The sequence below is a fragment of the Cornus florida genome, unplaced genomic scaffold (genome assembly GCF_030987335.1).
Source record: "Cornus florida cultivar Cherokee Brave unplaced genomic scaffold, ASM3098733v1 CherokeeBrave_3.0.0_Hap2_Chr01, whole genome shotgun sequence".
NCBI lineage: Eukaryota > Viridiplantae > Streptophyta > Magnoliopsida > Cornales > Cornaceae > Cornus > Cornus florida.
Genome location: NW_026775571.1, coordinates 73,125,508 through 73,151,920, shown reverse-complemented (window position 1 = coordinate 73,151,920; position 26,413 = coordinate 73,125,508). Strand labels below are relative to the sequence as shown.

Below are 26,413 nucleotides of genomic sequence, written 5' to 3'. Positions count from 1 at the left end.
TTGCTGAATTAACACTTTGTATGAAGAGTTCTAATAAGAAATTACAAACGTTATCAAAGCTTTCAGCTTCCCAGACTCTGAGTTACAACATTTGTCGTACATTTCTGAAAAAAAAAAATAACAATTACACTGCCAAATTCCTAGCCTATTCTCTATCGTGCTTGTCGAGTAATTTACCCATGAACCGGTACACTCTAATCTAAAGCATATGTTACATGCAACGATGTCATATACCTTATTTTGTTGTTGCTGCATCATCGTTTTGATATCATGAAGCAGCTAAGCTACCACGCTTGCATTTCCATAATTCCTGCTGCAAAAGTACTCTCTATTAGAACGTAAAATGATAGAATAAAACTTTTTCACTTCTATGGATATAGCAATGTCAGAGAACTAGAAATTAGTCACTAGTTGCACCTTGTGAGATAGGAGCATCAATTATCACACAAATTCAGTCCTCATTGAGTGCATCGAGTTACTACTGTCTCAACTTGCTCACCTGCATGGAATTCAATATTCTAAGTTATTCTGTAACTTGGAATAGCAAAACTAGAATTAGAATAGATAGATACTTTCATGTTTCAACTCACTCACAGTTTTTGATAAATTGAAGTTTGATCTTCATGAGTGCTACTAGAGCATCTTTCATGTTGATCCTCTCCTGGGATGATTCGGTAGAGCAATACAAAGCCAATTCCATGATGGATGATACACACTGCACCTTTGCAGTGTAGTGTTCTTCCTTTGGCTTGAGTAAGTTGGAATCTACAATGTTAATAATTGCGTCGGGTAGTGACTGATTTACCCAACCCTTGAGACTCATATCCCCAGCAAATAAATTATCAGTGGGTTTTCTTGTAAATGTTTCCATCAACATAATACCAAAACTGTAAACGTCACACCTTGTTGATACTAATCCTTTCAATCCGTACTCTACATCCAACATAATAATTAATCAAACGAGTTGGACGTGTTTTGATGAAAATAAAATTTTGAGAAACTACATTGAAATTTTGTCATCATCAAAAAAAAAAAAAAAAACATTTGAAAAATAATTGAAAGCAAAAGCTTCACCTGGTGCAATATATCCCCTTGTTCTAAGAACTTTGCGATGCCAAAGTCACTCACATGTGCAACCATCTCTTCATCTAGTAGGACATTGCTCGGTTTGAGGTGACAGTGAACCACACGTGTAGAGTAACCATGGTGGAGATAGTCTAATGCGCATGCCACATCTATCATTATGTCTAATTTCTGCAAGATATCCAACAAGTAATTGTGTGAATACAACCATTTTTCAAGGCTCCCATTAGGCATGTACTCGAGTATCAAGACCCTAAAATCAAGGTTAGAGCAACTGCTGATGACTTTTGTGAGATTTCGGTGACGAATGTTACGTAATATTTCGCATTCTGTGTCAAAGCTTTTAAAAGCAGTTTCTTGTTGCAGATTGAATACCTTTGCAGCCAAAACCGTCCCATTGGTTAGTGTACCTTTGTAAACTGAACCATAACTCCCCATTCCAAGTAAATTGCTTTCGTTAAACCCATCTGTTGCTCGGACAAGTTCATGGTATGCGATTCTTTCACGTGTAACTACGGCTATCGATTCAGGTTGAATTGGATTTTTATTTCTCCTCCATCGACTTTTTAGGCACATTAATAGAATTGCTGAGGCAAGAAGTATTAATGCGGTTGAAAACAAAATATATAACATTCTGTTTACCTTCGATTTGTGAAGAGAATTATTATCACATGGTCGGACTTGGAACCTAGGAGCACCACACAATGCTTCATTCGACGTAAAAGATTGACTCGTGAAATTCACAAAAGGTCCACCTGTCGGAATTTCTCCTCTTAGTCTATTGAAAGACGCATTGAAATATTTAAGATGCAAGAGTGACTCCAATGATTCAGGAATCGGACCGGATAGGTTGTTTTGGGATATATCCAAGGATTCCAAGCTTACCAAGTTTCCAAATGCCTTAGGAATTGATCCTTGTAGCCTATTATGTGCAAGGGAAAGACTAATCAAGTCTTTCAAACCACCAATGGTTGTAGGAATATCACCAGTGAATTTATTCATTGACAGATCAATTTCTCTTGCTACTTTTAAACTTCCAATCTCTTGGGGTAGATTCCCACTCAAAGAATTAGAGGACAGATTGAACCGCAAAAGATCTTTAAGTTTCCAATGGTTGTAGGTATGCCGGAATTAAATCTGTTGGAGTCCAAATATAGATATCTCAAGGAAGTAATATTCACTAAGCATGCTGGTATTGTTCCAAACAATCTATTTTCACTCAAGCGCAGCTCACCCAAGTTCAGTAAATGGCAGAGCTCCTCAGGAATGGTTCCATCTATTCTGTTGTCATTAAATTACAGTTGTTGTAGCTTGCTCAACCCTTTGATGGTCGTTGGAATACGCCCGCTTAAGTTGTTGCCACCTAGAAACAACGATAACAGGCTGCTTAAATTACCAATCTCACTCGGAATATTGCCCTTTATTCCACAATCATCTAAATCAAACAGTTCGAGGGAATCAGAGAGATCACCGATGGAGATTGGAAGAATTTCATGCAGTGGATTTCCAGCAATTCGTAATTTCCTTAAATATGTGCAATTTGTTAAAGAAGTGAGGAAACTCAATTCTAGATTCAGCAATGAAGTTGTTTCCCCTGAGGTTCAAAATTAGGAGTCGTCCTAAATTACCAAGGGAGCTGGGAATAGGACCGGTCAACCTATTGGAGGAAACATCTAGAGTGGTAAGTTTCGAAGCATTTGAGATAGATCAAGGATAGTTCCAGTGAAGTTATTTCCTCCAAGATAAAGTCTTTCAAGATTGGGTAGAGTCTGGCCTATGCTTGATGGTACGTTGCCTGAAAAGTGATTGCCAGCAAGTGAGATCCCTTGTAGTGTTGAGATGTTGAACATCGTTGCTGGGACTCGTCCTCTTAATTTATTCGAAGCCAAATTTATTCCTTCCAACTTATGAAGGTTGCCAATCTCTTTCGGTATCACACCTGCTTAGCCATGTAAAAAGACATTGAAATCTAACGTTAATTTCATTGGAAATGGTGAGAGAGCGGTCGTTAGAACTATTAACATAAAATAGAAACTAAAAGTTGAAGGAAAATGACAATTTCAAGATGATATATATAGATGTTGAAGTTTTTCATGGAATCACTATATCGTCTCTCATAATCATATGAAAATATATATAACTAATTTGACATTTATTGTTCACCAAAACTTTTAGCTACTATATTGTTCACAAGGATCTTTTTGTTTGTAGGAAAATGCTTATTGGCGAAAAAACATATTTTGAAAAAATAAAAATGACAACAAAAACATATTCGATTATCATAAGAATGGTGTCATCTTGTACGGAAGTATCCTATTACCTCTTTAAGCAAGTTGGTATTTTACAAGTTTAACCAAACTACAAAACCAAAAGATATAATAACTAATAAAAATAAACCACACAGTCAAGACATGAAATTTACAAAAAAGCCTCATCAATGAATTCAACATAACCCCGTTCTATTTAATGGTATCACACCTGCTAAGAAATGTAAAGAACATTGAAATGTAACATTAATTCGTGGAAAATGATCAGAGAGGTCTCATAAGAACTATTAAGAAAAATATATAAAATAAACGATGAAGAAAAATGAACATTTCAAGATAATATTAGCATGCGAAGGATTTTCATGGAATCACTATATTATTTCTCATATTTATATGAAAAAAAATTAACTAATTTGACTTGATTTCTTAAGATCCAAACAATTATGGGCATATCTGTTTGTGGGAAAATCCATATTGGAAATACTTCTTTCGAAATTTGAAATTCTACAATGGTTTAGTTAAGGAAGACATTAACTAAATTCTTATGAAAAGCTTTTTCATATTATGACAAATTAGGAAAAATAAAAATGATAATAAAACATGTTGATTATCAGAGGAAGAAACCTCTTACCTCTTTAAGCAAGTTGGTATTTTACAAGTTAATTAACCAGACTCCAAAACCCAAAAGATATAACACAATTAGGACATTAAATTTAAACAAACTCCAAAACCTAGAAATCACAAGGTGCAAAGGCGAAAATCCCATTAGTAGACAACAAAATGTTTTTTTTGTGTGTCGGAAAAAATAAATAAATAAAAATGCTTTTGGGGGGCAAAAATCATAAAATACTTTTTACCAATCAAGTCACAAGTTTCTAATATAATCATATCTAATGATTTTATACAAAGTCAGGTGACCAACCGTTTAATTTTTTTTTTTTTTTTTGATAAGTGCTTTTTACCCTTGTATTTTAAACACTTCATAATGAAATTCATTTTTCTAAGCTGAGGGAAAAAAATGAAGTAGAAAATGAGAGAAGAAAGTTTTAAAGTGCAAGGAAAACATAACTTGCAAAACTTGCCAGAATATAAGGATTTTACCTGTAAAGCTATTTCCAGAAAGATAAAGCCCTTGCAAAGAAGTGATATTAAAGATGGAAGATGGAATGAGACCAGTGAGACCTGCATCAAACATTGCTAATATCTCCAAATGAAGATGGTTGCTCATCTCTTGCGGAATTTCACCTACAAAAGAATTTACCATTTGCATAAAAAGGGGCATAATAAAATGACTCATGATCCAATTTAGTCCTATTAATCAAGTGTGCTCAAATCTAACTTTAACATTATATTAAAACCTACTTCCTCACACTTAACAATTTACCATCCATATGAAGCTTTTAATTGTTAATCATATAAACATACCATATTGCATATAGCTAGGCAAACAATGGAATCTAGCTACCTTCCATTTTTTTCCTTATACATGATCAAAGTTCGTATAAATTTGAGTAGAAAGCTATTAACCACTGCAATGAGATAGTTTTGAAATACAGGAAGAGTCTTTTAATTTTATAATAAGTTAGTCAATCCAATGATTAACAAAGAAGGCTCATTCATGAATCTTGTCATATAATGGCTCTCTTAACAGGGACGGAGTCAGGATTCTATGGTTGGGGGGCAAACTTATAAGCAACATTATCATCTAATTTGAGATTATTTTAAGCCAAAAATATTTTATTAACGATAATATTCATAAAAATTATACCTAGCCAAACTTTGGTCAATTTATAATAATTATTTTTTTAAATGATCTATATCTAGTCAAATATGACATAAATATGTACAAAAATAAACCCAAAAAGCCAAATATGTACTACATAAGATAAGTTTAACGATTTTGAGACAATAAAAATCTTCTATTATGGAATTTGAACTAAAAGTCTTAACAAATAAGCAAAAATTTGAAGAACTTTCAATTAAACCAATTAGACTTCTAATCTATAAACAAATACGAAATTAATGTAATAATTGCACAAATCAATAATCAAGCAAACCCGAAACACATCATGTGAACACATGATGTGTGTGTGTGTGTGTGTGTAGTAAACAATATGGAATTGAAGATAAATATCTCATGTTCTTCTACAGGGAACTCCTAATCCCCAAATCAACAAGCAAATTCATCATTTCTAAATGTAACCTATTCTTTTTTTATATCAATAATCTTGAATTAAAGCATTTCCAAAAAGGAACAAAACATTTAGAAAAAGAAATTGATATACATGTAATTGTGTGTGTGTGAATATTTACACACATATATACACACACATTGTAGCAAATAGGTCAGACAAATAACAATCTTTAGTTGAAACAACTTGAAAATTATGAACGATTAAAAAAAAAAAAAAATTCAGTAATCAGATCTATAATCTTTAAATTATTGACATTTTCAAATACAGTAATCAAATACCAAAATAAATAGCAAAACTGTAAAAGTGATTAATTAATCGAAAAGCAGAAAAAATCCACTAGTCCACTATTGGTTTGACATGTTAGTCTGTTTATTTTTTATTTTTAAATTTTTTTTTTAATAGATTCTAATGTACTGAAACAACAAATGAAACCATTTTGGGGAGGAAAGAGAGTGAGTGGGAAAAATTTTTAGAATTGAGAAAAGAGTTATATATATGCATATATACTGAAACAACCACAAAAAAAAATAAAAAAATAAAAAAATAAAAAAAAATAAAGAGAGAGAGAGAGAGAAAGCCTACAAGGCCTATTCCAAAAAATTTCTTTGGGGTGGGGTGGGGTGGGGTGGGGGCCAAGTATGAAATTGTGTATATTAAATTTTTAATAGGATGTACTAAAAAAAAAAAAAATTCCAAAATTTTTTTTTAGTACATCCTAAGGACCTTACTTTCTTATAGGTCATATAGAAACCTTCACTTTGGATTTCTATAGAATTATATTTTAGTAAATGCTTATAAAGAGAAAAAACAAAAAAAAGTTTATGAACATGTCCATGACCATAGTCAGTAAAATAAGGCACGGGAAAAATACGGGTATGGAAACGTATGAGTATAATTCGATATTTTTTTTAAAATACATTTAAAAAATTAGGCAAAAAAATATGAAAAAGTAAAAATACGAATACGGATACGGATATGTATGTGTATAATACATTATATACACTAAAAATTCGGGATAAAAAATTTGGCTATACACATCTTATTATTTTCTTATATATCATATATTTGTAAGGACAATAAAGAATATGTAACAAATAATAAAATAAATATATTATAATTGACACTATCACAATAATCATAAAAGAAAAATTCATAAGTATATAATGTGATACTCTACTAAAACATCTAGGGAGTGTGGTGATCTACAAACTTCTAAAATAATAATAATAAAGATACTAACAAAATTTAAACGATCTCACAACAAAACAAAAAAATCTATAAATATCTACAAACATCAATAAAAACTTATGATTCTTCAAGATTATAGTGTTCCACAAGTGTGTGTGTGTGTGTGTGTATATATATATATATATATATATATATATATATCTTTTATTACTGTGATTAAAGATCATACATTGGAGTGACAACAATAAAAGATTTAAAAAAAGAACGAAAGTGATACCTTGAATGTAGATCGAACAACTGAGTGAGAAAGTGGTCACAACCTTCCCCAAGATTGCACAACAAATAACATTATTTTGATGGCGTGAAAGATAATGGGCTATATCAAGCAGAAGAGGGTAGAAAAGACGGTAGTTTGTGTTTCAGAAAAATACGCTATTAGAAACGTGAAGTTCGTGAACGAAAAGAAAAAAAAAATAATTAGGTTACGAATTAAACAGAGCAACCAAAACGAATAAACGAATAAACGCGTTAGATACAGGTGATGGAAAAAAAATGCGTATTTTATCGTATCTTTCAAACCGAAGTATTTTTTCAAAATTCGTACGTACGTGTTTAATTTGCGTATCATACGCGAATTAACTGACTAGGTTCATGACATGTTAACATGTCTGAGGGTGGAGCTTTTAATGGGCTTGCTATAGCCAAGGTCCAATTTTTTAAAAAAATTAGTGTTACTATTTTTATCAGCACAGTCAATATGTAATCAATTTTTAGTACTACTTTTTCTCATCCTATGAGCCCAATTCATAGTACAACTCTTCCTCTTCCTGTGATACCCTCAGATTTCCGAATGCGGGTTGGCCAAGCCCACGCCCGAATACCCGAGGATATCAGAACAAATTGATAATAAACGAACACAGAGTACAAAAGAATAAAGAAGAATAAATAAAATGCTGACAAGAAACTAAAATGATAATCTAATAATAAACGTCAGAATATATTTCCATTAATTAATAAACTCTTCTGATACAACTGATCCTCCAAAATACAACTCGGGAATCCATACTGTGTGGACCCCTAGAAAATCCAAACTAAACAAAGGACAGCAATAACTGTCTAAATCATGAAACTGAATCATAAAGGAACTCCTATGTAGCATCGGAAGAATGAAGTAGACTGATCCCCGCTCAGCACGAACAACCTCTACTCCTGACGAACACCTGAAAAATAATGGTGGGTCAGGCCCACAAACAAGTTCTACTCTATTACAGTTCAAGCAGAGATCTGATATATATATATAACTAGTAGTCCTAGTCAATCCAACAATAACTAGTAGTCCGTATATATATATATACAAGCCTATTTTCTTTTTAACCCGATCTCGCATAAGCTTGATCCCAAGAATATAACTTGCTTCTCCAAGATCTTTCATCTCAAATTTATTGAACAACCACCTTTTAACTGATGACAATGCTTCTACATCATTACCAATGAGTAAGATGTCATCAACATATAAAACGAGAATCATGATGACATTACCCTGTTTTTTCTTGTAAACGCAAGGTTCAAACACGTTTTGTTCAAAGCCAAATAATTTGACTACCTGATTAAAACAAATGTTCCATGTGCGTGAAGCTTGTTTAAGTCCATAAATAGACCTATTCAACTTACATACACAGTCCTCACGACCTTTAACCACGAAACCGTCCGGTTGCCTCATGTAGATGTCTTGTTCAAGATGGCCATTTAAAAATGTCGTCTTAACATCCATCTGCCATATCTCATAGTCATAATAAGCACTAATGGCCAAAAGAATGTGAATAGATTTAAGCATTGCAACTGGTGAGAATGTATCCTCATAATCAATACCTTCACGTTGAGTGAAGCCTTTGGCAACCAGTCTAGCTTTGAATGTCTCAACATTCCCATCCATTCCTCTCTTTCGTTTGTAGATCCACTTACAACCAATGGGCTGAACCCCACTAGGAAGTTCTACAATATCCCAGACTTTGTTAGAATACATCGATTCCAACTCTGATTTCATGGCATCTTTCCAACGATTCGCATCTATATCGGTCAACGCTTCCGCATAGCTTACTGGGTCCGACTCATGCTTATCGGGGACAGCCTAATATACCTCACCCAAAAGTGTGAGTTTTTCGGGTTGGATTATAGTCCTCCCACTACGCCGAAGGACCGGTGCAGGAATCGATGTACTAGATGATGGTAATTCAACAGGGACTTCTTGTGTCTCATCATTCTCAGTATTTATATTAGGTGTGTCCACAGGGGGTATATCTGACTTGCCAACCATCTCCTCTAACACTATCTGGCTACTAGGTCTGTGGTTCATAATATAATCCTCCTCCAGGTAAACAGCATGAGTGCTGACAATAACCTTATTGTCCCTGAGATCATAAAATAATCCACCTCTAGTGCCTTTAGGATAGCCAACAAACAAGCATGCATCTGATCTTGCTTCCAACTTGTCTGCCTGTTTCTTTCGCACGTGTGCTGGACACCCCCATATATGCATGTGATTTAAACTAGGTTTACGTCCAAACCACAGCTCATATGGTGTAATACCCCTAATTTTAAAAAGGATATTCCTGGTATTTAATGGTATTTAATTTATTATTTAAGTGCATTTTATTTGATTATGTGTCATGATTTTTTTTATTAGGTGCTTAATGGTTTTCTTTTGTGGTGATTTAATTTATTTCTTTTGTGGTGATTTAATTTATTTAAATGATATTTATTTTTAGTTATTTGATTGGAATTACTTGTTAGTGTTTTAATTATTTAAGTGGCATTAATGGTTTAAGTGTAATTGGTTTAGTTATTTGATTGGAATTACTTGTTAGTGTTTTAATTATTTAATTGGCATTAATGATTTAAGTGTAATTGGTTTAATTATTCTATGTGTGTCTTGTTTTATGTGTGTCTTATTTGGTTTAATTGGGTTTACTAATTATTATTTTGTTCAATCAAATTATTTGTTAAGTATTTAATGGTGAATAGGGTAATTAGGTAAATACATCTAACTAGGGTTTTAATTACAGTATAAATTAGGGTTTTATATTATAACCATCGTAGGTTTCTACGCTAATTGGATGGGCCGGTTAGGATTGTGAGTTGGACTTAAATGAACCTAGGGTTTAGGAAAACTCTATAAGTATAAGGTAGACGTCTGTGTAGGGTTTTATTTAAACAAAGCACACGTTTTGTGGAAGTGGAGAATGAAAAACGCAGTTTTTCACATTCTGCCAAGGTTTGATCAAAGCTCCGATCCCACTTCGTCCATTGTCCAATCGAGCTAAAATTTGGAGAAGAGGTTCATGACTCAGTAACGCACAATCTGAACGGTGGAGATCAGAGTTTGACCTCGGGAACAGTAATTCGTACTCGTGAACAGTACCCGGGTCGCACAGGTTTTTTTCCATTCTGCCCAGATTTCATCAAACATCCGATCCTTCTTCGTCCGTGGTCCGATCGAGCTGAAATTTGGAGTATAGGTTCATGACTCAGTGTCACACAATCTGAATGGTGGAGATCAGATTTTGAGTGCGGGAATAGTGTTTCGTACCCATGAACAGTAACCGGGTTTTGGAACTCGCCGGGATTTTTTAAGAAGACGACTTTGAAACTTTGAACAAAAGTTTCTGAGGCAAGATTCTATCCTTACTCTTTCCCTTAGGCTTCATACTCTTTGCACTCTTAAATAATTTCAGGATTAATGAAGATTAAACCAAACTAAAATGATATCTGCTTTGCTATGAAATTGGTAGTTACAGTAGTGTTGTATGCTTGTTTAACCTAGACTAAGCATGTTTGTGAATGCATTGTGGTTTTGTGGTTCACGTTTTTCCTTACCACTGCTAGTATAAATTATTGGAAGGATGGGTCTAGATGATAGCTATCTTAACTTCTGTAATAGCAACTGTTGGAACTTAAATACTAGGAGGATTTGAGTTTAACACTAGATCGGTTTTGTGGAATACTATAATTTGAGCATGTCTACATACATACTGTGAATATTGTTTTGATGCTTACATTATCACAGTTAGTATCAACTGTGGAGGTTAGGATTTTGTGATACATACCCTACATATCTGTATGTCGTTTATAAGGTGTTAAATGGAAGTTTTAATTAATTCTGTCTTTATATCAGACTAAAGGGAACAACTTAAATTGGGCATGTATATGTTGTTGTTGTGACCCTGTTTATCAATGCTTATTTTATCACTGCTAACATTGAATGTTGGATGTTGGAATTTAGTTGATATATACTTGATTTATTGGTATTATTGACTACTGGAGGATTGGAAAGTAGGCACCGGTATGGGACGGTGGCATACTAAGGACGGGTTTGGTTTTTAAAACAATACCATTACCCACCTACTCGGAATAAGGATGGAATTAACTAAAAGTTAAGTCCCGTGGATTTGTATTGTCATGGCAACTACTTGTTGAGCGGTAATACCAAGGATTTTGGATGAATTTTATATATGTACTGTTATGGTGCCTCGGTATGAGCTTGAGCCTCAAGACCGATGGCTAGGGAGCGTATATGCATCGGGATGTGTAGCTGGCTACGATGGTTGGAGGTGTACCCTGTTTAGGTATAGGTACATATGCCCACTTCGTGTGCATTTTAGCATGTTACCTCTATTCTGGTTGAGACCGGCCTGTAGTCCAGTGAGAGTCCTTAAGTGTGACTATATATATATATTTACGGACTATTAGCTATTGTTGAATTGTTTAGGATGTACATGCGTATCGGGCCTCTGTTTGGATTGTAGTAGTATAGAACTTGCGCGTGGGCCTAACCCACTTCTATTTTTCAGGTACACGACAGTTCCAGGCTTAGACGTGTTCATGCTGAGCAGAGGTCTCTATTCACTCTTCTGACGATGTAGGGCTCTCTCTATAGTTTTATTTCTGGACGTTTATTACAGTTGTTCTATCTTTCGTTTGGATGTTTAATAGGGGTCCACTAGAGATGGATTCCCAAGTTGTAAACTAATGGAGTTTTAGAGTTTGGGTTTGATGGATTTTAATAATTATAATATTTTGCGGATTCTATTTTTAGTTCCTTCCAGTTTTAATTTCATTTCTTAATTTATTTTGTATTCTGTGTTCATTATAAAATATTAATTGTTTGATATTCCCTCGGGTTTGGGCCTGGGCCTGATCAACCCGTGTCTCGGATCCGAGGAGTATCTCAGTTGGTATCAGAGCACTCCAAGTTCAAGTGTCTCTAAAATGTTTCGTATTAAGTCTTCCGCGTAGCGTTTTCTCTTGAATAGAGCTTAAGTTAGGATTCATTGTATTCCTTATGGTTCGTATAGAAAGGGTACTAACGTCTATCTTTTCGTGTTAACAGATGGTTAACGCTAGAAATGGACAGAACATGCAAGGAACTAGGAAGGAAAGGAGAACGGCACGTAGGCAACAATATCTCCTATGGCATCAGCAAATGGAGGAAGAGCAGCAAAGGCTTGGGTTTCAAGATGACATGGATCAGTTTCAGGAGGAACAGGAGAATGTTCAACAGACTCTGGAACAGGTCAGAGATTCAGAGATTCCTCCTCACCTCAATGACCTCGTTGCTCGGGCTATAGAGGCTGGGGTAACAGCTGCACTTCAGAATCAGCCTCAGGTACAGCCGGCACCTGTACCAGCACCAGTGGTTCAGACGGATTCTTGGGGAAAGGCTAGGAGCTCTTTCACAAAGGGGAGTCCACCTGTGTTCTCAGGCTCAACCGATGCAAGAGCAGCTCACCAGTGAAAATAGGACATTGAGCGTCATCTTCGTTTGGTTCAGTGCACGGAGGTTCAGAAGCAGATGCTTGCTACTTTCAAGCTAGTTGGGGATGCATTACAGTGGTGGGAGTCAGTTACCACCTCAGAGGAGAGGATGACATTGTCTTATGATGAGTTCAGTGCTCGCTTTGATGAGAAATATTTTCCCTATGCAGTCAGGGCAGCTATGAAGACCGAGTTTCTAAGTCTACAGCAGGGAAACATGACAGTGGCGGAGTATGAGCAGTAGTTCACACACTTATCTCTCTTTGCACCGGAGGAGGTGGATACAGAGGAGAAGAAGCGCAACAGTTTTGTCAAGGGACTGATGTGGTCTATCAAGAGAGCTATTATAGGTAGTCCAGCCTATACTACCTATGCTCAGGTGGTAGACGCCGCTCTACAACAGTATCAGTTGACTGTGGACATCAGACAGGCTCGTGGTGAGAAGCGGGGAGATAAAGACTCTACTAATCAGTCAGCTGAAAAGGGGAATGGCAATGGTCACCGGCAGAATGACAAAGGCAAGTTCCAAGGACAACAGCCTTGGAAGAAGCACAAAGGTGGTTCAGATGCTCACCGGAATGGGGCACCTATTCAGAGGCAACAGAATGGGGGACCACAGGCAGGACAGGGTCAGCCACAGGCTAACCGACAGAGGAGGCCATTTGGTACTTTCCAGGGTAGTTGTTACACTTGTGGAGAGTATGGTCATACCACCAGGCAGTGTCCTAAAGCAGGACAAGGACAGGGACAGAGACAGTATGTGCAGCAGGGACAGAGGGCGCCAGTGCCTCTACCAGCTCCACAGGTTCCACGAATTCAGGGACAGACACATCTGGCTTTACCGGTACCGCCGCAAACTCAGGGACAAACACCACAGCAGTTGCAATATGGCAGGGTGTATAACCCCATGCCACAGGATGTTCAGCCACCTCAGACTATTGAGGGTAAGTTTCTTATTCATGGTTTGCATGGACGTGTTTTATTTGATACGGGTGCTACACACTCATTTGTAGCTAGGACTTTTGTTGCTTTGTCTGGGATGAGGACGAGGGTATGCACTAGACCTCAGGGTATTTCTACACCATTGGGTGATACAGCTATTATACATGAGAGTGATGGGCCTGTGACACTAGATATTGGCAGACTCAGATTTCTAGCCAATCTATTGGTCCTGGACATGCACACTTATGATGTGATACTTGGGATGGATTGGTTGTCTCATTACCATGCCCAAGTTGTTTGTTTTGATAGATCTATTATTTTTACCATACCTGGTCAGGATATGTATGTGGTAGCTATGCCACGTTCTAAAGGGGGCGGTAGCACCTATTTGTTCCATGTGGAGGAAGAAAATGATGAGGGGATTACTGTGTCATTAGATAACATACCGATTGTACAGGATTTTCCAGATTTATTTCAGGAGATTCCAGGGTTGCCACCTAGTCGCGAGATCGATTTTGTGATAGACTTAGCTCCAGGCACTGCGCCTATTACTAGGGCACCCTATAGGATGGCACCGGTAGAGATGAGAGAGCTGAGGGATCAGATTCAGCAGTTACTCAGCCAGGGTTTTATTCGTAGGAGTACATCACCTTGGGGAGCACCGGTTCTGTTTGTAAAGAAGAAGGATGGTTCGCTTCGTCTGTGTATAGATTACAGGGAGTTGAACAAGGTTACGATTCGTAACAAGTATCCTTTGCCCAGGATTGATGACTTGTTTGATCAGTTAAGGGGAGCCACATATTTCTCCAAGATTGATCTGCGTTTTAGGTATCATCAGCTGAGGGTCAGGGAGCAGGATGTTCCTAAGACAGCATTTTTCACGCGATATGGTTCTTATGAGTTTCGAGTTATGCCGTTTAGGACGACTAATGCACCTGCAGTATTCATGGACTTAATGAATAGAGTCTTCCGGGCTTATTTGGATCAGTTTGTTATTGTCTTTGTTAATGACATCTTGATCTATTCTCGGTCGGAGGACGATCATGCTAGACATCTTCGCATAATCTTGCAGACGCTTCGTGAGCACCAGTTATATGCCAAGTTCGAGAAGTGTGAATTTTGGCAGCGGGAGGTGAAATTTCTGGGTCACGTGGTGTCAGAAAAGGGGATAGCAGTGGATCCGGCCAAGGTCTCAGCGGTGGTTGAGTGGGGACAGCCTACATCACCTACTGAGATTCAGAGTTTTCTCGGTGTGGCAGGATATTATAGAAGATTCATCCAGGGGTTCTCCAAGATAGCAGGACCACTCACTCATCTGACCAAGAAGGGTGTACAGTTCGTGTGGGATGAACACTGTCAGCGAGCTTTTGATGAGCTGAAAAGGAAGCTGACTTCTGCACCAGTTCTGGCTACTCCGTAGAGCGGGATAGAGTATCTTGTTTACACGGATGCTTCGTTGCAGGGTCTTGGATGTGTATTGATGCAGGAGGAGCGACCGATTTCTTATAAATCTCGGAAACTTAAGCCTCATGAGCTTAATTATCCAACACATGATTTGGAGTTGGCAGCAGTGGTCTTTGCCTTGCGTATTTGGAGGCATTATCTGTTGGGTGAGTCCTTCAGATTATTCAGTGATCACAAGAGTCTGCAGTACTTGTTCACTCAGCGGGAGCTAAATATGAGACAGCGCAGGTGGTTGGAGTTTGTAAAAGACTGTCATTTTTCTATACAGTACCATCCAGGGAAAGCGAATGTAATGGCGGATGCACTCAGTCGCCGACCTGTTGGTAGTCTTTCTGCTTCTATTCACTACTGAGTGGAATGCTTTAAAGAGTGTGGATGAGTTATCGGATGCTTTTATGGCTTGCATGGTGGTTACACCTTCCATCATTCGCAAGGTTTTACAAGCACAACTCACCGATCAGCAGTGTGTCGACAAGGTCGCAGAGATAGCTTCCGGAGAGGTTCCATTCTACTATGTTGGGGCTGATGGAGGTTTAAGGTACAAGGGACGGTTAGTGGTACCTTCTGCTGATAATTTGAGGAAGGATGTGATGACTGAGACTCATCACTCTGAGTTCTCTATTCATCCAGGAGGCGATAAGATGTATCAAGATATGAAGCGGCAGTTTTGGTGGGCAGGTATGAAGAGGGACATTGCTTTTTTTGTTTCTCAATGTAGTACTTATCAGATGGTTAAGATTGATCATCAGAGGCCGCCAGGAGCTCTACAGCCACTACCAATTTCGGAGTGGAAATGGGAGAGCATATCTATGGATTTTGTGGAAGGGTTGCCAAATTCTTTCAAGGGGCATAATTCCATATGGGTCATTGTGGATAGGTTGACCAAGTCAGCTCATTTCTTGCCTATTTGCACTGACTACACTTTGGAGCAGTTGGCGAGGCTTTACATTTCAGAGATTGTGAAGCTACATGGCATTCCATTGTCTATTATATCGGACAGGGATTCGAGCTTTGTATCTGGATTTTGAAAGAGTTTTCAGCAGGCTTTAGGTACAGAGTTACACCTTAGTACTGCTTATCATTCTCAGACTGACAGACAGACTGAGAAGGTGAATCAGATTATGGAAGATATGCTTCAGTCGTGTGTTCTGGATTTCAAGGGCCACTGGGAGGAATATTTGCCACTTGTGGAGTTTGCTTATAAAAATAGTTTCCAGAAGACTATTGGTATGGCACCATTTGAGGCATTGTACGGTCGACTGTGTCGGTCACCTGTTTGTTGGATGGAGGTTGGAGAGAATCGATTCTTAGGTCCTGAGTTCATCAAGGATACCTCTGAAAAGATTGCTCTTATTCGAGATCGCATGCGTACTGCCCAAAGTAGGCAGAAGAGCTATGCTGATCGTTGTACTCGGGCTTTGGATTTTCAGGTTGGGGATCAGGTTCTACTCAAAGTGTCTCCTATGAAGGGTGTTATGAGCTTTGGGAAGAAGAGAAGTTGTCACCGCGATTTGTTGGTCCATTCATGATTACGGATCGCATTGGAGCTGTTGCTTATCGGTTGGCACTTCCGGATACTTTGGATCGCGTCCACAACGTGTTTCATGTTTCCATGTTGCGGAAATTTCTTCGAGATGAGGATCGATATCAGCATATCGATGTTGGGGAGATTACGTTGCAGTCGGATGCAACTTATTTAGAGCCACCGTGTCGTATTGTCGACCGACGAGATCAGATTCTTCGTAATAAGGTTATTCCTTTGGTTCATGTTCAGTGGAGTCATCACAATGAGTCTGAGTCCACTTGGGAACGAGAGGATGTCATTCGCTCACGGTTTCCTGAAATATTGGAAGAAGGTAAGAGTGAATTCCGATGACGGAATTCCTTTTGTTAGAGGGGAAGAATGTAATACCCCTAATTTTAAAAAGGATATTCCTGGTATTTAATGGTATTTAATTTATTATTTAAGTGCATTTTATTTGATTATGTGTCATTATTTTTTTTATTAGGTGCTTAATTGTTTTCTTTTGTAGTGATTTAATTTATTTCTTTTGTGGTGATTTAATTTATTTAAATGATATTTATTTTTAGTTATTTGATTGGAATTACTTGTTAGTGTTTTAATTATTTAAGTGGCATTAATGGTTTAAGTGTAATTGGTTTAGTTATTTGATTGAAATTACTTGTTAGTGTTTTAATTATTTAATTGGCATTAATGGTTTAAGTGTAATTGGTTTAATTATTCTATGTGTGTCTTATTTGGTTTAATTAGGTTTACTAATTATTATTTTGTTCAATTAGATTATTTGTTAAGTATTTAATGGTGAATAGGGTAATTAGGTAAATACATCTAACTAGGGTTTTAATTACAGTATAAATTAGGGTTTTATATTATAGCCGTCGTAGGTTTCTACGTAAATTGGATGGGCCGGTTAGGATTGTGAGTTGGACTTAAATGAACCTAGGGTTTAGGAAAACTCTATAAGTATAAGGTAGACATCTGTGTAGGGTTTTTTTTAAACAAAGCACACGTTTTGTGGAAGTGGAGAAGGAAAAACGCAGTTTTTCACATTCTGCCAAGGTTTGATCTAAGCTCCGATCCCACTTCATCCGTGGTCCGATCGAGCTAAAATTTGGAGGAGAGGTTCATGACTCAGTGACGCACAATCTGAACGGTGGAGATCAGAGTTTGACCTCGGGAACAGTGATTCGTACTCGTGAACAGTAACCGGGTCGCACAGGTTTTTTTCCATTCTGCCCAGATTTCATCAAACATCCGATCCCGCTTCGTCCGTGGTCCGATCGAGCTAAAATTTGGAGGATAGGTTCATGACTCAGTGTCGCATAATCTGAACGGTGTAGATCATATTTTGAGTTCGGGAATAGTGTTTCGTACCCATGAACAGTAACCGGGTTTTGGAACTCGCCAGGATATTTTAAGAAGACGACGTTGAAACTTTGAACAAAAGTTTCTGAGGCAAGATTCTATCCTTACTCTTTCCCTTAGGCTTCATACTCTTTGCACTCTTAAATGATTTCAGGATTAATGAAGATTAAACCAAACTAAAATGATATCTGCTTTGCTATGAAACTGGTAGTTACAGTAGTGTTGTATCTTGTTCAACCTAGACTAAGCATGTTTGTGGATGCATTGTGGTTCTGTGGTTCACATTTTTCCTTACCACTACTAGTATAAATTATTGGAAGGATGGATCTAGATGATAGCTATCTTAACTTCTGTAATAGCAACTGTTGGAACTTAAATACTAGGAGGATTTGAGTTTAACACTAGATCGGTTTTGTGGAACACTATAATTTGAGCATGTCTACATACATACTGTGAATATTGTTTTGATGCTTACATTATCACAGTTAGTATCAACTGTGGAGGTTAGGATTTTGTGATACATACCCTACATATCTGTATGTCGTTTGTAAGGTGTTAAATGAAAGTTTTAATTAATTCTGTCTTTATATCAGACTAAAGGGAACAACTTAAATTGGGCATGTATATGTTGTTGTTGTGACCCTGTTTATTAATGCTTATTTTATCACTGCTAACATTGAATGTTGGATGTTGGAATTTAGTTGATATATACTTGATTTATTGGTATTATTGACTACTGGAGGATTGGAAAGTAGGCACCGGTATGGGACGGTGGCATACTAAGGATGGGTTTGGTTTTTAAAATAATACCATTACCCACCTACTTGGAATAAGGATGGGATTAACTAAAAGTTAAGTCCCGTGGATTTGTATTATTATGGCAACTACTTGTTGAGCGGCAATACCAGGGATTTTGGATGGATTTTATATATGTACTGTTATGGTGCCTCGGTATGAGCTTGAGCCTCAGGACCGATGGCTAGGGAGCGTATATGCATCGGGATGTGTAGCTGGCTATGATGGTTGGAGGTGTACCCTGTTTAGGTATAGGTACATATGCCACTTCGTGTTCGTTTTAGCATGTTACCTCTATTCAGGTTGAGACCGGCCTGTAGTCCAGTGACCAGTGAGAGTCCTTAAGTGTGACTATATATATATATTTATGGACTATTAGCTATTGTTGAATTGTTTAGGATGTACATGCGTATCGGGCCTCTGTTTGGATTGTAGTAGTATAGAACTTGCGCGTGGGCCTGACCCACTTCTATTTTTCAGGTACACGACAGTTCCAGGCTTAGACGTATTCGTGCTGAGCAGAGGTCTCTATTCACTCTTCCGACGATGTAGGGCTCTCTCTATAGTTTTATTTCTGGACGTTTTATTACAGTTGTTCTATCTTCCGTTTGGATGTTTAATAGGGGTCCACTAGAGATGGATTCCCAAGATGTAAACTGATGGAGTTTTGGAGTTTGGGTTTGATGAATTTTAATAATTATAATATTTTGCGGATTTTATTTTTAGTTCCTTCCAGCTTTAATTTCATTTCTTAATTTATTTTGTATTCCATGTTCATTATAAAATATTAATTGTTTGATATTCCCTCGGGTTTGGGCCTGGGCCTGATCAACTCGTGTCTCGGATCCGAGGGGTATCTCATATGGCGTTCCTAAAATAGACTTGGATGGAACACAGTTCAAAATATACATCGCTGATTCTAAAGCTAATCCCCAAAATGAGAGAGGTAATGTAGCAAAACTCATCATAGATCTAACCATGTTAAGTAAAGTTCTGTTTCTTCTTTCTGCCACTCCATTCTGTTGAGGGCAGTCAGGTGCGGATAACTGGCGCACAATACCCTCATTGACCATATGATCCTTGAACTCCCCCAAGAGGTATTCACCTCCTCGATCAGATCGAAGTGTTTTGATAAGTTTACCTAATCTACGTTCCACTTTCGCCTGAAACTCACGGAATTTTCCATAAGCTTCTGACTTGTGCCGCATTAGGTAAATATATCCAAAACGTGAATAATCATCAATGAAAGTGATGAAGTACTCAAACCCTCCTCTCGCTTGGGTGTTCATGGGACCACACACATCTATGTGCACCAACTCTAATTGTTCTTTGGCTCTATATCCTTTGGCTGAGTAAGCCTTTCGAGTCATCTTTCCTTCAATACAGGATTCACAAGTTGGCATAGGCTCCTCTGCCTCACAAGGTAATAAACCTTCTTTAACCAACCTTTGAATCCTATTTTGATTGATATGACCCAATCGTAGATGCCAATGATACAATGAGTTTCGAGAAACTGCTTTTCTTTTAACATTCAATCTAGATAAAATTGTATTTAATTCATAATTTTGCATTTGATATGAGCTAGGAGTTAAAACATATAGATTATCTTTCAATGCACCAGAAGTTATAACACAACCATTTAATTTAATTAAAACATTTTTTCCAAAAGTAAAAATATAAATTTTGCAAACCAACGAAGAAACTAAAATTAAATTGCGCCTAACATTTGGCGCATAAAGACAATCTTCTAAAATAAGACTCCTCCCACTATCAAACTGCATATGAACCACTCCCACTGCTTTAGCTTCCACCTTGGCATTAGATCCCATATGCAAGTATATCTCTCCTTCATTGAGGCTTCTGGACTCCTGGAATCCCTGCAATGAATTGTAAACATGATTAGTGACTCCAGAATTTATGCACCAGGAATCTATAGATTCAACCACATTACATGCCTCAACAATGAATATACCTTTTCCTGTGCCTTGTGTGCGAAATATTAGGCAGTTAGGTTTCCAGTGACCCGGTTGACCGCAATGGAAGCAGTTTCCTTCGCCTTCAACCCGCACTTTCTTCTTTCCCTTATCCTTTTGGATTACTTTGTTTGGCACAACCACAGTTTTTGCACCATCCTTCTTCTTTTTCTTGCCCCTCCTCTTGGGCCTAGAAGTGGATGGTCCAGCAGACTGAGTGTAGTTGATAGATGCACCCTTGCTTTTGTTTATCCCTTCAAAGGTTACCAACTCATTCAATAGTTCAGCGAGTATGTACTCAAGCTTCTTCATATAATAATTAACCCTAAAAGAGTTAAATGAGTCTGGTAATGAAGCGATAATCATGTCAACCTGAAGTTCACCATCCAAGTTGCATCCAAGGATCTCCAGTTCATTTAAAAAACCAATCATTTTTAAAGCATGTTCCCGAACTGAAGTACCTTGGACCATCTTAATGGTCATCAAATTTGTCATAGCATTTTGGCGTGCACTCTTACCAATTTGCCCAAACATTTCCTTAAGGTTAAGCATGATGTCTGCAGAAGTGAGATATTGAAGATGTTGACTTTGGAGTACATTCGAGAGTGAAGCAAGAATGTAGCACCTAGTCATCTCATCTGCTTTATTCCATTTCTTAAAAACTTCATGCTCCTCAGGAGGATCCTCAGGCAAAGGTGGAAAAGGTCTAGGAGTAGTAAGCACATAATTCAACCCCTCATATGTGAGTACAATATCTAGTTACCTTTTCTAATCGATATAATTAGGTCCAGTTAATTGATTTTCTTTTAGTATGTTTGCAAGTGGACTGAATGGACTAGTCATGATAAATCTGAAAATAAAAGCATTCATACAATAAATAAAGTGAATAATAATAATCATACAAGTATAAAATAATTAATTAATTGTGGATCCCTTAACCACATTGCATGAAAAATCGGACAATCAATATGCCAATAACTTATCCGGTTGGCGGAATTCATTATTGCTTATTGACGAGAACAACTCATTATTTCCATATCTCTTTAGACAATGCCTTATCTATATATGAAATAATTCCCGATTAGATTTAGCCTTTCTAAAATCACCTAGTATAAACCACTCCGTTGGGGAGCTAATACTATTGATTTTAGATTGAGTGTATAACATAATTAATGCTCCAACGAAAAAACAAATATTAAATATATTGCCATTAATAGCTTAGACTCTTTAAATCATGTGTAGGGCCTTATTTTTAAAGATCTAACTATAATGGTTTTTTAATAAATAAATTTTCGTGAGACAACCATTCTTGTAATCTAGACTCTTTAAATCATGCGTGGAGCCTTATTTTTAAAGATCTAATCACAATGGTTATAATTACGAAGGCCATGGGGTAATGTATAAAAATCCCCGCTCCCACTCAATTTTTAATAATATAAAATTAGGGTTTTCAATTCATGATTTAATGCATGCAAAACGCCTTGATTTTAATCCAATTAAATTTAGAAAATATATATGGATTTTAAATGATTCACTGATGAGCACTGAAAAGTACGCATTTAAACCCGTTAAGCTTAAGCATTCTAGTACCTTTATCTATCTTACTTTGCCGTTTAGACTTATTACGTGTTATTTATATTTTCAGGCACTAATCCCAAAATTGAGCTAACTCAGCCAAATAAGAGCTTAATTGAAGCAATCCTGAGATAAACCAAAGGAGGGAGCAAAGTGGAGAAAGCAAGGAGCAAAAAGGAATCAAAGTTGTGCAGCTGAAAAGTTCGATCGATCCAACTTAGAGTTCGATCGATCGAACATCTATGATCGATCACAGTACTTCTCGATAGATCCAACCTTGGCCTTTGCTGAAATTCCAAGTTCGATCGATCCAACATCACCTTCGATCGATCGAACCCTATTTTGTCCTATTCAAATGATTGATCTTATCCACAGCTGTACGCCTACCAACCACTTTTGTCCTTTTCCCCACAAATATCTTCAAAATATCTCAGCCTTGTCCTTATCCGGAGGAGTCAGACCACTTCGATCGATCCAAGATGCAGTTCGATCGATCGAACACATCTTCGATCGATCCAAGTTAAGGTTCGATCGATCGAACTTCCTCCAGCGAGAAAAAGTTAAAGTCCAGCTCATTTATTCCGTCCTTCACCCAATCATTAGAGAATATGCCTTGCACGACCATAACTCATCATAGGGTGTATTTGACCTACCTATATAAGGAATATGATACACTTTTTGGAGGGGAGTCTAGAGTCTCTTGTCACACATTGAAAATCATCTTGGAGGCTATTCTTGGGGAGGAAGAAGGGAGGAAGCTAGAGCAACCATTGGAGGAGATCTTCATCTACAAGGAGTAGCCATGGAGTTAGCCCTTGAGGGTTAGATCATCACTACCATGAGTGGCTAGACATCTTCTTGGGGCTAGAGTTAGCCCCAAGCATGCTTTCTATACTCTAATCTTGTGTATTATTGAGGGATTAGTGTTGTATGATACATCTTGATATTCATGTATATATAAATCTTGATTATTTCATGGTTTGTATGGTTTAATGCTTCCAATTGACTATTCTATGCTACCCATATGTCTATGTATGCTAAAGTAGGATATTCATGTGCTTATCTCTAGATTTAGTGTTTTTGATACATGTCTATGTGTATTGATGCTATAGATCTAGAGATTATCAAGATGATATGCTTAATGAATGCTATTTTGGTTCATTTGATGGTTTATGCCTATTCTTGATGGTTTGTGCCTCTCCCCTAGTCTAGATAGCTTTATTTTCATGCTAGTAGTGTAGATTTAGTGTAGTGGTAGTATAATGTTAGATGGGAGGACAATCTACTCTTGATGTTTGATGTTCCATGCTTGTGAGTCCAAATGGCATATTCCTCTAATATTGTGTTGCATGTGGATTGTGAGCTTAATGAAGGATTAATGACTTATTTTGATCTATTGTGTTATCCCCATGTTGTCTAGACAATATATGCTCTATTGCTTAGATATATTGTGCTCTTCACATGATGTTTAGACAATACTTGCTTGATTTGTCATCCTTGCCAATTGAATCAACCTAATATACACACACCCTTATCATATTGCAACACATCCATTACCCTCAATTGATCACTTGTTAGTAGTATAGAAAAGTATTGCTTGGTGGTGATCTCTACACCCCAAGACCTCTCTCTCTCTTGTTTACTTCATATTATTTTATTTAGTTGAATTCAATTTAGCTTAATCAACCAACCAACCAATTGTGTGATCACTCGACCTACTAACCCTAATTACCATAGTTCACAATTCGATACACCATCAAATCCCTTGGGACGATCCCTACTCGCCCTATCTATATTTTATATAGAGAAAGGTAGTAGTGGCTTTTTATAAATGTAAAACTTGGCCACCTCCTAAACACACACAACTCTCAAGCTTTGTTGGTTGTGGCAACTCCATCAAGGAAACCAACACCAAGTTTTTGGGGCCGTTGCCGGGGATTTTAAATTGGCAACGTCGAATTGTGAAATTCAATTAGGATTAGTACTCTTTTGATCGTGTCTTTACTTTCTTTTTATTTTCTGTTTTTGATTACTTATTAAGTTTGTTCTTCATTAACAAGGTGCATTGAGCAAGGAGCTAGCAAAGAACTTCCAAGCTAAGGAGCAAAGCAAAGCAAAGGAAAAATGCTTAAAATGAAGAGTTGCTAAAAAAAAAAAAAAAATTTTTTTGCTAAGCTAAGCTTTTAAATTTGGAGTTGAAGTGCTAAAGGACTATTGTGAGACCTTCTTACTCAATCTCCTTAGTTAAATCGGGGGCCCACGTGGAGGCATTTATTTGACATATATTGCATTTGAAAATTGTGGTTGTGAAGTTTAATTGCATTGTTGAGAAAGTTGCTTATTCGTGTTGTTGTGCATGCATGGTCGTCGTTCATTGAGACCTACTCTTGTCCCTCTTGATTTGCATTTAGAATCCACTATTAGGAATCCAAGGGGAAGAGGAAGTTCACATAGAACCAATCTACCAATGGATGCTCTCAATGATGATCATGTTGAAAACCTTGGTCACATAGACCAACAAGGCATCCTTCACCCTAATGTGCAAAATGATAATATGCAAGTTCCATTAGGCATGCCTAGGCCATACATTCATCAACCTCCTCAACAACAAGGCCAAATTCCAATGGGAATTCCAAGGCCAATGTATGCACCACAACCCCCCATCATTAATCAAGCTCAATATAACCAAGGTGTCCATGTTGCACCTCAAGTTGCTAATCCACCACTCGCATTGAGAGATCACTATGTGCCTAATGAGTATAATGCACCCACATGCATTCAATTGCCACCATTTAGAGCACACCATTATGAGATTAAAGCACAAACTATCCAAATGCTACCTAACTTTCATGGACTTCCTAGTGAAGAACCTTACAAGCATTTGGATGAGTTTCTTGAAGTTTGTTCTACCGTTCGATACACGGACATGCCGGAAGAAGTTTTAAGGCTGAAACTTTTTCCATTCACCCTTAAAGATAAGGCGAAGTATTGATTCAACAACCTTAGGCCTTTTTCTATAACTTCTTGGGCAGAAATGCAACAAGAATTTTTGAAAAAGTACTATCCGGTTTCGAAGACCAATGCTATGAGAACCGCCATTAGGGAATTCACACATGGGGAGGGAGAAACTTTCCATGAGGCATGGGAACGCTTCAATGAATTGCTTAGGAAGTGTCCTCACCATGACATGCCTAAATGGCAATTGGTCCAATTCTTCTTTGAAAGCTTATCGGACAATTATAAAGGCATGGTTGATGCTTCAATGGGAGGTTCTTATATAGACCGGCAAGAGGAAGACGTGTGGCGTCTTTATGAGAGCATGAGTGAAAACTCTTTGCATAGAACATTGTTATCTAGGAATGGTAGAAATTCTCAAGGTAGGAAGAGTGTTGGCTTACATCAAGTTGACCACTCAAATGATATAACCGCCGAGATGAAGTCTTTATCTCAAAAGTTTGATCAATTGATTAATCAAAACTTTGCGAATCAAGTGTCTTCCTTTCCTAATCATTCTCCTAGAGCTCAAAATGAATCATGTATGACTTGTTCTAGTGTTCTTCATTCTACTTCTAATTGTCCTCATGGACAAATTCAAAATGAACCCATTGAGCAAGTTAATGCAACATTTGTGAACCAAGGGAACAATCCTTATGGTAACCATTACAATCCCGGTTGGAGGAATCATCCTAATTTTTCTTGGAAAAACCAAGGAGAGGGCTCAAACTCTTCCCAAGGCGGTTTTCAAGGGAAATAGATTCCACCTCCACTTCAAAACCAAGGATCCCAAGGTTCAAGACCATATAACTCACAAGGAAATCAATTTGCTAATTCTCATTTTCTTAACCAATCATATTCTCAAGGAAATTCTAGAGGTTCCGCTTTTGAGGAAAAGGTTTTAAATGCTTTGGGCACTCTAGAAGCAAATACTCAATTGTTGCATTCTCATTCTCAATCAATTACCAAGCTAGAAACCCAAGTAGGGCAAATAACTGAAACACTTAATACTAGAGAGAAGGGAAAGATGCACGTGAATGCCCCAATCAAACAACAATGTGTTGTAGAAACCAAATCCTCATTGGAAGGGCATAATGTTGAGCATGTCAATGCGGTAACAACCTTGAGAAGTGGTAGGGTAGTAGACAATCAAGTTAGAATGCCTAATGAAGAGAGTGAACCGGTACAACCTCAAGTTGTCACCCGTCCCGTTCCACACACTATTCCTCCTTCATTGCA

General features: G+C 37.4%; 2 protein-coding genes and 1 non-coding gene across 3 annotated transcripts in view; all 3 read right to left on the bottom strand.

Moving 5' to 3' along the window:
- Positions 1-586: 586 nt before the first annotated feature.
- Positions 587-2,085, bottom strand: LOC132274671 (probable LRR receptor-like serine/threonine-protein kinase At3g47570). Its single transcript, XM_059775999.1, has 2 exons — positions 1,043-2,085; positions 587-854 (listed from the first exon to the last, which is right to left on the bottom strand). Exons 1-2 carry the CDS (start codon positions 2,083-2,085, stop codon positions 587-589), a joined length of 1,311 nt encoding a protein of 436 aa, XP_059631982.1.
- Positions 2,086-2,756: 671 nt separating this feature from the next.
- The window catches only part of LOC132274662 (receptor-like protein 35), a 34,911-nt gene continuing 11,254 nt past the window's right edge, over positions 2,757-26,413 (bottom strand). The window contains exons 2-3 of the mRNA XM_059775988.1: positions 4,452-4,595; positions 2,757-3,022 (exon numbers count right to left, since the gene is read on the bottom strand). Of these exons, the coding sequence (XP_059631971.1) occupies positions 2,757-3,022; positions 4,452-4,595 (410 nt within the window). The remainder of the gene's footprint in view (positions 3,023-4,451; positions 4,596-26,413) is intronic.
- On the bottom strand, positions 25,261-25,369 carry LOC132283939 (small nucleolar RNA R71). Its single transcript, XR_009472170.1, has one exon. It is a non-coding gene; the product is annotated as a small nucleolar RNA R71 (small nucleolar RNA).

What these genes read in the sequence shown, in the direction of transcription:
- LOC132274671 (XM_059775999.1), bottom strand. Translation starts at nt 2,085, where the DNA reads ATGAATAAATTCACTGGTGATATTCCTACAACCATTGGTGGTTTGAAA. An exon ending in CTTTCAATTATTTTTCAAAT is followed by an intron (nt 855 to 1,042) that starts GTTTTTTTTTTT and finishes AACATTTACAAG; the next exon opens with AAAACCCACTGATAATTTAT.